Source organism: Thunnus albacares, chromosome 1 (assembly GCF_914725855.1).
Source record: "Thunnus albacares chromosome 1, fThuAlb1.1, whole genome shotgun sequence".
Lineage (NCBI taxonomy): Eukaryota > Metazoa > Chordata > Actinopteri > Scombriformes > Scombridae > Thunnus > Thunnus albacares.
Window position 1 is genome coordinate 11,145,042 of NC_058106.1, and position 13,469 is coordinate 11,158,510.

The 13,469-nt window shown below is 43.1% G+C and overlaps 1 protein-coding gene across 1 annotated transcript; it reads right to left on the reverse strand.

Moving 5' to 3' along the window:
- Window positions 1-348: 348 nt before the first annotated feature.
- sall1a (spalt-like transcription factor 1a) lies at window positions 349-12,947 on the reverse strand. Its single transcript, XM_044329706.1, has 3 exons — window positions 12,065-12,947; window positions 3,110-6,519; window positions 349-2,013 (listed from the first exon to the last, which is right to left on the reverse strand). Exons 1-3 carry the CDS (start codon window positions 12,135-12,137, stop codon window positions 1,573-1,575), a joined length of 3,924 nt encoding a protein of 1,307 aa, XP_044185641.1. The 5' UTR covers window positions 12,138-12,947; the 3' UTR covers window positions 349-1,572.
- Window positions 12,948-13,469: the final 522 nt, after the last annotated feature.

Here is a 13,469-nt window from a genome sequence, read left to right on the forward strand (position 1 = left end):
GATTTCAAGGATTAGCGATCAATTTCAAGGATTGGCAACGGAAATTATGAGGTTAAAACGGCGATCATTTTAAGTTAAAGAGCAGGGAGGCTCGCACAATCAAGGACTGCATCCAAGCCTCCGATTCTGCTCCTGCTGTTTGCAGCGCACACACACTGAAAAGAGATGCTTAGGCTGCACACCGGCCCTAAACACACATTATTCACAGGAAAAAAAAAAGTTATTTTATTTTACTGCTGCTCTTCTTTCAAATTATTTTTTGCTAGATATGAGATAATAATTGTCAGTATATGTACATTAATATGAAAAACAAAAAAGAGGGGAATAAAGGCACACAAACACACAATGTTTCTTTTGGAAAACTGATGTATTTGATTATTAGAGTAAAGAATTACAGTATCTTAGTTGTTAGTAGGTATTAAAGTGTAGAGAAACTGGACCCATAAAGATCTTCCAACTTTCCAAGAAAGTGCATGTAACAGTCCGAAGGTTGTCAAACCCAATATATATTTATATTTATAAAAACACTATCATTTTGTCCCCTGGCCATGATGGACTTTTCTTGTGTGAGCTATATGTACATTTTCTTATGAGGGAGTTTGTATTTCCACATCTGAACATATTTACAGAAGCTTCAACACACAACTTTGCACTTGATGTCAGTGAGGATGCTGGGACATAGCAGCAACGTGGAAATCCAGCTGAGAAACTAAAGGAGAATCCTGCTCATTTGATTGGCTGTCTCAGTTCCAAATACCAAGAAAAAGGCCAGACCGAATGTTCCCCTCTTAGCAACTGTCTTGCTTTCAACAACACCAAAATACGAGCAACAAAAAAGAGATAGAGGGAAAAAAATATGGAAGTAAACAAAAAGTAGAAAGTACAATACACATAAACAGTGACAACAAAACAAGTTAACACTAAATAAACCCTTGAAATGTAGCAAACTTCAATGTTTTGTCTTCCTTAAATAAAATAAAAGTATAGCAACTGGAAAGAAAGGAACTACCACATCATTTAGTCCCTTGCCTGAATTTCAATGTTTTGTTTTGATGAGGGAAGGGGCGCATGAACACACAGATGTTAGACCATCTACAGAAGATCAGTGTACATTATTTACAGCAAGTCTGTTTGCTTATTACAGGGCTAATGCATCACATGAACATCGACAGTTCGGTTATAGCTACTACAGACAGAAAATAACTTAATGCCAAGGTAAGATTATCTACCCAGATATTCTAAGTTTCAAAAGCACATTTTTAAGCACCCATACATACCCATTCTGGCATTAAAACAAACAAAAACCTAACTGTTAATGCTTCCACTTGGTTTCAAGCAAGGTTATAATCACTAATAAATAAGCTCCTTAAAACTATAACATGTACATTGTACAAAAAAAGCAACTTGTCTTCACACTCATGTTCGTAAAGATTCAATGGCGAGCAAAGCAGTTCAGTTGATTTTGTCCCTGTCTTGTTCTCTTTCTTTTTCTTCTTCTGTGTGTGTCTACATATGTGTACAGTATGCCTTTTGGCATCTCCATGTGTCTGTGCGCAATTGAGGACATACACTCTAATTAGTGACAATTTCTTTATTGTCCTCCATGAAGCGTGTGAACCGAAAGTGGGCTCCGTTGTCTGTGTTGGCCATTTTCTCCAGACCGGCGAGAGCAGCATTGGGCTCCGTGCTGTGTAGCTTGTCTAGGCTACCGGTCAGGCCACCAATGGGAGAGCTACCCCCATTTCCCACACCACCTGACATGGGTGGGATGCCTCCGTTCTGAATGACAGAGATTTCATTTGTCTTCATTGCCAGACCGTTGGAGAAGGCTGCAGCATACTGGTTCCAGAAACTGGTCGGGTCCCCGTTGCTCGCCCTTGATGCCATGTCCTTCTGGAAGATCTCAGGAAACTTAACTGGGTTGGTGCCCAGGAAGGCCATTGGCCCATCCACAGAGAGCCTGCGGCCACGTCTGGCAGGAGCGCTGTTCCACATGTGCGTGCCCATGTGAACCTACACAGAGAGAGGGAGGAGGGAGAAAGGGAATAAAAGGGAGGGAGGAGAGAGACAGAGCAATGAGAGGGATGAAAATTAGTGATGTTTACAAACTTGGCCACAAGAGCTGCACATGAGATGATGCAATGGAAAAAATAATAATAATGCTCAACTCCGTATTAAAATAGCTTCACACCCTGGGTGCAGCAGACTAGTGAGTTGCCTATGCCGTGAGATCTTACTTTGGCAAGACAGATACATGCTGTTTATTCTAAACCTTAATTTGCTCATCTCACAGGGGGACCACAGGACTTGAGGTAAAATTGCACTGTCCAATTTCATTGCTCTGGCCAGTGTTACATGTGACATTTCACCTTTGCCAATACCCTTTCCATGACAAAGGTGACACTTTTTTTCACCTTCATAATCCTAGAGAGATACATTGAAAGACTTATGTTTTAAGCTATTTTATGTACAACCTACTACAAAAACGTTCAAAGACTTTTCTGTGCTATACTATACTAGTGTAGTGGAGCAACTTTAACTAAAATGCAAATATATTATGTCTGTGTAAGACCTTTCTTCAACAGCCAGAGCTTGATTTACTAAAACCTTTAAAAATTAAAAAAAAAGTATCCCAAATTCCTGTCTAGGATTAAGGATTCACCAATACCTCAAAAATAATTGCCATCATTTTATCCAGTCCGCATAATTCTCCCCAGTGTCTGTAGATCATTGAACAGGATTCTTTCCTTAATGATTCAGGTCACTGGACTGTTTTCACACAATCTGTTATGGAAAACTACAGACTGACCTGTCTCACAATGATTGCCACTGATGATTAATTCTGTGCATTGAATAATTCGTAGCTGATCACATTCTGGAATTTTTTACCCAATAATCATATTAGTTGTGTGATTCAGCCTTTCCACTAAGGTATTTTTTTTCTCAGAGCCGTTCCTTTAATTAATTATACAACCTTACCAACTCCGATTTGTAGTGCACTGACACGCTGTATAAAACTAAACAGCAGTTCTGAGACTCATTTTTCACAAACATTCTCACGCACAAACTTTTAGGAGACCAACAGTTTTCTGGATGTTTTGACATTTACCTTGAGGTTTCCTTTGGTGGTGAAAGCTCGGCCACAGATACTGCAGGCAAAGGGTTTCTCCCCAGTGTGGGTTCTCTCGTGGATCTGTAGAGCACTGGAGGAGGAGAAACACTTCCCACAGGTGTTGCAGAAGTGTTGCTTGGGTGTCCTACGTGGGGGGGCGGCGGAAAGCACTGGGGAAGTGGAGGCAGATGATGTGACCAAGCCAGGAGGCATGTCCTTGTTCTCTGGGTGGAGGACATGAAGGAAGCCGTTGACCTCAGGTTTGTTAAGAGAGCCTACAGAGAGGAGGGAAGGGGTTGGGCTTGAGGACAGGCTGGTGTTTGACGGCTCAAAGAGCTGTGAGGGCAGGTCTCTCATTTGATGGGTTAGCATGTGCTGCTTCAGGTTGCCCTTGGTGGAGAAACCCCTGTTACAGGCCGTGCAAATAAATGGTCGTTCTTTGGTATGGCTTCGATAGTGAATGTCCAAGGCACTCTGACAAGCAAAGGTCTTCCCACAGATGTCACAGGATGTGTTCTTGATGGTGTTACGCTCACGGAAGGGGAATATCATGCCCAGGGGGTCTTTTGAGGGATTGACAGATGTCAGGTCCAGGGCTCCGATGTTGGATGGGTGAGAGTGCAAGAGGCTTGCACTGGTGTGCTCCAAGGATAAGGCCCTCTGGTGCCTTTCTTCGAGGCTGGGGGATTTGTGTGTTTGTGGCTGCATGCTAGTGGGAGATGGCGCCTGCATGGAGGAGGTAGATTCTGACACAGCTGGACTCCCGGCGCTTTGGCTTTCAACATCCCCTCCCAGCGACGAGGAGTCATTGGTGAGGCAATCCCCCTCCACTAAGCCATTTGCTATAGCCTTCATTTGGCTCACTTGGAACTCCTCTGTTTCATTATTGCTGGCATTCTGTTGGCCATTTTTCTCTTGCCCTTCCTGGCTAGCCATTTCAGGGGGAGATGGGGAGTTATATAGACTGTCATGGGATGCATCAGCAGACATGGGTGTGTCTGGCACACTGCTATCTGGGCCCTCATCCATTCCTTCAATATTGTCATCAGAGAAGTTGTCCAAATCATCAAAGTTTCTCTCCTCAACTGAGCCAGTGTCAGAGGCCATGGACTCTGGGTAATTCTCTGGCAGTGGGGTGTTGGGGATCTGCCCACCCATATGCATGCGAATATGCTGTTGTAGAACCACAGCATTTGTGAACTTCTTCTGACAAATAGGGCAGGAGTGTTGGACTCTAAGAGGAGGCATGGCCCTATGGACACTGTAGTGGGTCTTAAGATTTCCCTTGGTGGTAAAAGCCCTGCCACAGATTTTACACTTAAAGGGCCTTTCCCCGGTGTGAGTGCGATAATGCATTTTCAGAGCACTTTGACAACTCAACACCCGATGGCAGATGACACATTCGTTTGGGTCTGTTACCTTCCTGTCAATGTTCTCCACAAGCTGCTGTAGCTTTGAGGTCTCTGACCCCTGGAGAGGATCCAGAATACCTCCAAAGGGGAATTTAGCCTTGAAATGATCAGACATAAGAGGCATGAGTGGGTTGGTCATCATGGGTGGGCTGTTTGATGTTGTGTACTCGGTAGTGCTCTCTGAGGCAGAGCTCACATTTGTCATGATGCCTGAGGAGTGGCTGCCTTCTTCAGTTTTCCCATTTGAGGTAGGCAGAGTTGCACCTTCACCCTCTTCAGACACTCCATCATTACTTTTAGCTGAAGGCTCAGTAGCACCTGAGTCACTTTTTGCAGTAACAGAAGGGCTAGTTATGGCTATTGAATGATCTTCCTTTTTGATGAAATGTGGCAGGCTCGGCATGGTTGGTGGCAGCAGCATGCCGACTGAGGAAGTCAGAGTGGGCAAAACTGGTTTGCTATCCAGCCAGCTGGTGACAGGCTTCTCAGGGGGCATAGACATGCCGTATGGAATGCCAGTGCTTGTTGGTATGTTGTCTAAATGCTCAGGAACAGGGTAGGGGTTCATCTGGATGTGTGGATATTTTTCTTTATGACGCTGGAAATGTACCTTCAGGTTACCACGGGTGGAGAAGCGGTTACCACAGATATTACACTTGTATGGTCTCTCGCCAGTGTGAGAGCGCAGGTGGATTTGCAAGGCACTGTCACTCCCAAACACCTTGCCACAAAACCTACACTTATGCTTGAAGAAAGCATCGTCAGAGCTGCTCTTGTGTTCAAATGAAGTGACATTTGGCGGCTTGCCTTTCCTCTGCTGGGCCAAAGCTGCTAAAGAGTTGAGGTCCTCTACGGTGGTGCCAACACTGGGCAGAGAGCTGGAGAACATGGGGTTTCCAGGTGGAGGCTGAGGTAGAAGGGGATTCACTGCAGAGCTTAGTAAGCTACCTATTCCAAATGCTGGCGTGGATGACTTAGTTAGTGAGGAGTTGCTGAGCTGAGAGTGGAGGCTACTCATATGATTCGGCCTCTTGTCAGAGGACTGGGCACTGACTGTTGATGGCCCCAGTGTGCTAATGCTCTGAGATGTCTCACTGCTGCTTGGGTTGGACTGAGGTAGCTGTGCCGCTGCAGCCAGCTGCTTTAGGCTGCTAATACTGGCTGACTGACTAGCCAGGTTCTGTGCTAGGCCTGCGGCTGCAGCCAGCTGTTGGGAGAGATGAGAGCTGAGTGTGGTCAGTGGGCTGGCAGCAGGCCCCATTGTGCCTGGAGCAGAGGTTGGGGGCACCTGCATTTCTGGGGACTGGGAGGCCAGTCGCAATATCTGATGGCGAATCTGCTCAATAAGCTGCAGTTGATGGATCTGTTGCTGTTGCAGGGCTAGGAGCTGCTCCATCAGGGCTGGCACTGCCACCCTGGGGCCCCCAGTGGAACGGGTCTCTTGGGAGAATTGGGCCACAGCCACTTTGGTGCTCTGCAGATTTTCAATTATGACATTGCTGTTGATCATGGAGAAGTTCCCCAGCTCAGTCAGGTTACTAAGCTGAGGTAGAGGGGCTGAGATAGCTGAAGTACCTACTGCGGGACCAGAGGTGCCCCTGCCACCATGGCTGCCGACTGTGTTGATGGGGCTCCCACTCTCTGTATGACTGCCCTCCTCTTCATGACCACTGCTCATTCCGGAAACGTCCACATCCATGGATTCGTCTTTCTCAAGAGTGGTAGGCTCCAAAAGGTCACTGCACTCTGTTTGATCAGTGTTATTAGCTGTGTCATTCATCTGGTCATCGGGATTATGGGGAGGAGACCCAGGCGAGAAAGTTCCGGTGGGGGAGGCAGGATTTTCATTCACTATCAGAACTAACTGATTCTTAGTGCAATTCTTCTGGTGTTCCTCAAGATCTGATAGTTCAAAGAACTCAGCGCAACATCTGCTACAGACATGGGCATCTGACTCCTTGCAGGGGGGGTCCTCTGAGCAAAGTTCTGTGTCCCCTGAAAAAGAGGAAACAGAGGATTAGTGATTAGAAATGTTTTGCAGCTGAAGAAGCAGCTTTATCTCCTCAAATTCCATTGTTGTTAATCTTAAGTTAATCAGTTTTACACTTATCCCCTTGATGTGCTCACAAAAACAACGATCGAAAGGCAACAATAAGCCAACAGAAATGAGAAAAAGCCTTATTCAATGCAGTGGCCTCTGAAACACGATAAGAGGGGATACAAAATCAATGGGAACTACTCAAATATTGCTTAAAAGTGATCTTTGAAGATGTACATCTGGGTTTCATCAGCCAACCAAAGGTAATCATTTTCTCCAGATAATCCATCAAAATATAGAATAGAGTGAAGCAAGGACATTGGGTCTTAATGAAATTTCATAGAAAGGCATTGATTTCCTATATTCTATGCCCTTCAAAGTCTACTTGTCCACTCGGCGCAAATCAAGCATTTGAAGGACTTATTAGACTTTCAATTTGCTGTCAACTTTGCTCATTTTCAGCCAACTATGGGCATCTTGGACAGGTTATCTATGTCACTAAACTAATTTGTATCCACTCAGGCAGCAATCACAGCGAGACATGAACAACAGAGCCTGTGGCATCCAGACTGTTATGTGGTAACACTACACAACAAGTAAAACAAATGACGACAAAATGAAAGAGATACAAAGAACATACTGACTTATCTAATACCTATGATATGAAATTGTTTGTCATGATTAAAATGACAAAAAAGTATGTTGGAGTTTTTTTTTAGTCCTCTTTTTCATAATTGTGAATAAATATCCCAAAACATTGTCAACCACAGAAAAGGCACTCATCAGTAAATAATTCTTGGACAAAAAAGGAACTGAAAAAAACAACAAAAACCCCCAATAAAAACAACAACAATCTGTTTTAAAAAAGACCTTGGACAAAACTGAAGAGTAGCTTGGTATATCAGAATGTATACATCACAAACTTGCAAAAACTGCGAAACTGGACACACCAGCTCACAGAACTCGCAATACTGGCACAGAAACATCAGCTGTCACTGAGATGAAAATACAAAAGTAATGACCGCTTTTCAAATGCGCACAAAATCAGGTTTTTGAATTTTCCATTTTAATAAACAGGACGAGTCAGGGAGTGAAAAGGCAAGACGACGCCCTGCCCCCAGAGCCACTGCTGTGCTCAAGACTTTCCTTATTCTTTTCCCTCTTTGTCACACTAAAATCTTGCTGTTTAACATACAAGTTGATTTACAAATTGCATTTCTCTATGAATCCTTTTCATTGTGGCTCTGGCCCCTCAACACTTTCATCAGGGCCAAGAATTCATTTGCAAATGAAACCCAGAGAAGTGCAGCCCTGCCCCACAGAGAGACAGGATGCCTTCCCATTGTTCGCGCAGCATGGGAGCGGCGGGGATCGTCGGCACAGCCTGGCCCTGCTCATCTCAGTCGACTCAAAGCAGATCCTGTTTAATTCAGGGATTATCTCCCTCAATGTTTCTCTGCTCAGAGACATCAGATAACGCAAAGTTGCCATGACAGTAAACCCTGGCCCTCACACCACCAAACCATGCAAACAGGGAAGACTCAACTTTAATGATAACTTTTCATGTTAAATCCCCCCTTCCACCCACTCAGCCGCCTACCTACACCCCAAGCGTTAATTTTGAAAAAATGTGTTTGATTCATAGTGTGAGAAATGAGAGGATTAAATAAACACCTTTTCTCTTTTCTCAAGGCTGACTGTACACAAATTAGCGCAAAGAAAGTCCAATCATATGACACTGAGTAGGATGAAAATAGGAGCCGAACAAAATTAAAAAAAACAAAACTTATGTCTAACAAACTTTTGGAAGATGTGGATTTAATAAATAAAATATGCGTGCATGCGCGTGCATGCATATATGTGTGTGTGCATTAAGTCTACACAGAGCAAAAGAAAAAATACAGCACACACTGTGTATATACTAGTTGAGAGGAAATGGTGTTCACTGAAATTAAATTAATTCACCGTTTCAGTCATACACATACTTTAGAAAGGGTCTTTGTATATTTATTTAATTAAAATTTCCAACAAATTAATATTTGAACAAAGGCGACGATATTTTATGCAGAGCGCATTTTCAAAAATCCTACAAATCAAAAGATTTTCAATAATACTATTTTTAAAACAGCGAGTCCAAAATGCAAATAGCGATATTATAATATTAAAATGATCACTAGAATAAACAGATACCTAAAAAAAGAGATACCGGAAGATATTCACTCCCAGAATATTTTTTGCATTTATATGTAACTAATCAAGGAACTGGAGCAAAACATTTTCACCAAATTGTGCAATGCAGCAGTGCTCAGTCTCCTCTTCACTAACTCTACCTTAAGTTTGGAATGTGAGACAAGAAAATAATAATAATAATGTGCAAAACATAAGAATGTGTAAGATCATGTTTCATCAATAACTTAAATGCTTACATGGCATATTTACTCTTTAGACTGTGCAATACTATGTTTTACTTTACTTGACAACAAAAAAGAATCAAAACTAAATCAATGCATGTCTACAAATCCACTGCCCATGCAAGACTAGTACAGCAAACAGCACAGATGCTAGCATTAGGCTTAATTCCCAAAATAGCAAGGATTAACTCAGAATTAAAATTAAGATAAAGTCAAGCTGGTATGAAGATGGAGTCTGTAAAACTTACACAGAGTCTCTATCAAAAGCACAATGTAAGCAGTGCGCAGGGCTAAAGGGCATTAGGAGAGACAAAGAGCAGAGGACAGAGCTTCGAAGAGACTGACCAAAGTCTGAATATAAGAGACAAGAAAGTGAGGATTAGTCGAAAAAGTTGACGGAGAGCTTTGAGAGATCCTACATTATTTTTTCGCAGGGGGCCTCTGTGAGCCTCTTGACACTTGTAACTTCAGGAGGGTTTCTGCTCACATCGTCTCCAACCCTCAGGACTCATCCCACTGAACACTAGATGGGGTTCCACTAAAGCTGCCGTGGTCCAGGACAAGACTCAAATCTCAGAAGCTCTGCCCCGGTGACATGCTTAAAGCTTAAGGGGAGGGAAAAAAGCAAAGCAAGTCCTTCAGGCTACACCTAGACTCACACCACATATACACTGGCAAAATGACAAGCAACTGCACTCTCTGTTTGCAGGGAACAACAACAACAAGGGGGCTGCCCTGCCATTCTGCCCTCTAGGGGGGCCAGTCTGATAGGGTGAAAGGGGATGGCCACAATATTGATAAGGCCTTACACTCTCACACACTTACTAAAAGAAAAAAAAAAAAGGCCGAGGCCTTGCTGGGCCGCCTGCAGCTCTGATCAGCAGGGTCAATGGCGAGGTAGAGAGCAACACACTGGGCCCTGAACTCCTGTCACTTCCACACAGAGGGACACTGGCAAAGGTTAAAACAGCTCAACATCCCACCCTCTGTGGCTCTCACTCCGACCTCCCAGTAACTACGGCCCTCAGCATCATTGATATTCAGCCGCAAATACAATGACTTTCTGTTTTCACTTCCGGCTACCACAACTCTCCAGAAGACACACAGCGCATTTGCTGTGAGCACACTCTCAGCTAAATACCCCCAGACCTAAAGACAACATGTCCCCACTCTTATAATTACATACACAAGATACTTGCAATAATTTTAACGTGTGGTATGGTATTGGGCACAATTAAGATATTTTGCATTCTGCAGTCTTCCACGGTTAGTGACAAAAGTAACTCTATATTAAGTTTATTAGATTTAAAGGAAAATGCAGAAAAAACAGTATTCAGGAATTAACTAGGTTTTGCCTTAATCACCACGTTCCTAAAAATCATGTGAAATAGGCTGCAAATATCTTTTCTGTGCAAGAAACAAGTGTTCATTTCAAATGACCTGCACATGCTTTTCAGGCAGTGCTAAAAACAACGTGGCTTTGAGAATATTTACATTGTACACATAAAATTTACATGCCTTATCCAACAGGTATAACCAGCATCAGAAATAATTTCTAAATTTAATCAGCACATTTTATTTATGGCACGTCTTACTTGTGTGCAAATAGGCCTACGCTTTTAACAAACTGAAACATTAAACATTTAAACATTTGGCTGAAAATTTCGATCAGACTGCATGACAGACCTGAGACACGCCTCCATGGAATTAAATATTTTTTTAAATTACAGAAAAATAAATAAGCATTATTTTCTTGCTACTGAGTCCAATGATAGAAAGGTCGGTCAATAAAAAAAACACGCTGCAATGTAGCGTAACCTGTTCGGTTACGAAACTCAAGTGTGAATCTTTTTCTACTGTAGGTTTGTTTAAGTTTTTTTTTAACTTCTGTATTCTGCTTCCGACAAAAATGAAACAAAACGATTTACAGTTAATTGCAACTTAACTGTCTTTTTCTGGCCTTTCAAAGTCTGCAAGAGCTCCAGTGCTGCATTTCCAGTTCTGAATGCCACTTTGTATGAACTGGTTTCACATTTTAGGCACAACGACAGTTAAAAGAGTGTGTAGTTCACTTAGCGAACAAAAAAATCTCACTAATATTTTCACAGCAGACAAAACATCATGTGGAGACTTGAGTTTCTTTAAAGGCGTTAAAGTAAGAATGAACGGGACTGTTTTTCTCTGCTGCTGCTGCATTTTTGTAATATAAGAGGAGTCGAGTGTGGGTGTGTGAATGTCTTAGGTCTTCTCTATGCTGCTATATGAACAAAAAGTATGAACGATGAGTAAATTGATGGGATATTTTCATAATTTGGAAAAGGATGTGTTTCGTTTGCGCTCTGTGGAGAAGTTTGCCCCCCTTTCACACAACTTTACAGCGCGTTAGTGTTCAAACAGGCGATGTCTGGCTGAAACTGATTTTCAGAAGCGAGGAAAAGACGTACGATTTTACAGCGCTGGAGTGAAACACACGGATGGGGAATTTCTGTGCCCGGGACCCAGGAAAAGTCCCGGCAGGAGCGCCAGGGTGGCCCATCTCTACGCACCGAGAGCGACCGCTGAACGCAGGGAAGCCTCGGAGAGGACCGACAATCAAGCCGGCTACTCATTTTAAGAGAGGCTGTCGGTTAGATTTAAAACGCGATTTAAACCTGAAGCTGAGCCTAAAAAGTTTTGAAACTTTTAAAACACACACACAAAGTAAACCTGAAGAGAAACGCGCCCTGTACTTTCGTTATTATCTTTAACTTATTTATCTTTTACAGTTTTCAATTTCAATAAGGGTGTCTGTCGTATTGATAAAATACAGAAGTAGCTCTAAATTCTCATTTGACTCGGAACTAAGTGAGTTGAAGCAATGTCCTGAGCGTAAAGTTATCTGAAACGTGGTACAGACTTTAATCACGAAGACGATGGAATTTACAAAGAAACTAACAAAAACTAAAAGTATAAAGCCCAATTCAAAGTATTAACTTTAACGGACAGATATGGACACAGAGACGATAAGAGCTAAAAAAAAAAAAAAAAAAAAAAGAAGTGTGAGAAATGCATAGTGCTTGGATAAAGGGAGCGATTGGTAACTTGGACTCACCATTGTGCTCCGATAAAGGCAGATGAGGGTCGGATTGGAAGTGTTGCGGCTTCGCTTGTTTCCTCCGCGACATGCTGGCTGGCACATCAGCAGGCAAAGAATAAAAAAATGACTACAAAACCTTCTCAAAAATTACGTAAATCGAGCCCATCCACCGCGCATGTGCCCCGTTATGATTATCAATAATGCTCTGCGATTAATCATACGGGGGGCTTCTTTGAAAGGCGATTGGCACCTCGCCAGCCCCCCTCCTATTCAAATGAAGTCTCTTTAATCAATTAGCTCCTGATTTGCTGGGGACTCTTGTCTCTCTCTCAGCTCCCACCCAATGAGTTGATCCGTATGGGGAAGAAAGGCTGGGTTTTCCAAACTCCCTTTGGATACGGTTTAACCCCTTCTGTTAGCCAAGTCAACGCTTATCTTGACTTCTACAGGGGAATGTCAGCGTCTCGAGTCCATGCCTGCGACAGTATCTTTCAATCTTTCACATTGATCAAGCAGAGATCACAGTTTTTCTTTTCTTTTTTTTCCCCCTGTGGATGCGGGCTGACTGGACGCTCGACACTCAAACCTCCGCGATAACCAACCAACTTTCTTCTCTCTACAACTCGGTAGTCCGTCCTCCGCTCTTGCATTAATATCGTTGTAATTCACTTCTTGTTGTGTTGTACACCGACACCTACTCTCTTCAGAGTTTCAAGCGAGGCTGCCGGTGCGCTAAAACGCAGGTCGCGCGAACATGTTCCGTGCGTAAATGGCACCAGTACGCGTTCCCAAAAGTCCACGGTGTGATCCGACGTCCCAATCAGTTTCATTTGATTATTATTAGTAGAAAGGGGGGTTAGTAACTAACACGTTTTCATCACACACTGCATTCGGCGAATAAACAAACTTTGAGGGCCCGTGCAGCACTGGGACAAATGTGGAGCCCAGCCCATCGAGGATCTGATTGGTCACCGGGCTATTCAGTCATGCTGCCATTCACCTCCACCCCCCCACCCCCCTCCCCTCTCCCTCTGTCTCTCTCTCTCTCTCTCTCTCTCTCTGATTGCGCACGGCAGATCCACACGCTTTGTGCGCACCGGGATGATCAGTGGTAAAGAAGACAGCGGAGAGCAGGCTGTTCATCTGAATAGGGATAAATAAAGCTTTTAATTTCTTCTCTTAACATTTGTTCTTTAGCGAGCGACTGTCTCACAACCACGTCATGTGGACTCAACTATCCACACTATCCATTTAACTACTTATGTTAGGAAAAAAAAAAACTTATTTGTCTTTATATCATCGCCATCCAATGAGTTGTTAAAACCATTATGAATGCCTGCATGATATGCTGATCAAAAGGTCTAAGTTTTATGGGCCTTTTAATGCCCTCATTTCTAGATTTTGAGAAATATTACTTGAT

Bases quoted from the DNA above. Each gene is read 5' to 3' on its own strand.
- sall1a (XM_044329706.1), bottom strand. From the start codon at position 12,137: ATGTCGCGGAGGAAACAAGCGAAGCCGCAACACTTCCAATCCGACCCT. The intron at 6,520-12,064 runs GTGAGTCCAAGT...CCTCTTTTTCAG, and splicing joins GCCTTTATCGGAGCACAATG to GGGACACAGAACTTTGCTCA. The intron at 2,014-3,109 runs GTAAATGTCAAA...CTCTCTGTGTAG, and splicing joins CCACCAAAGGAAACCTCAAG to GTTCACATGGGCACGCACAT.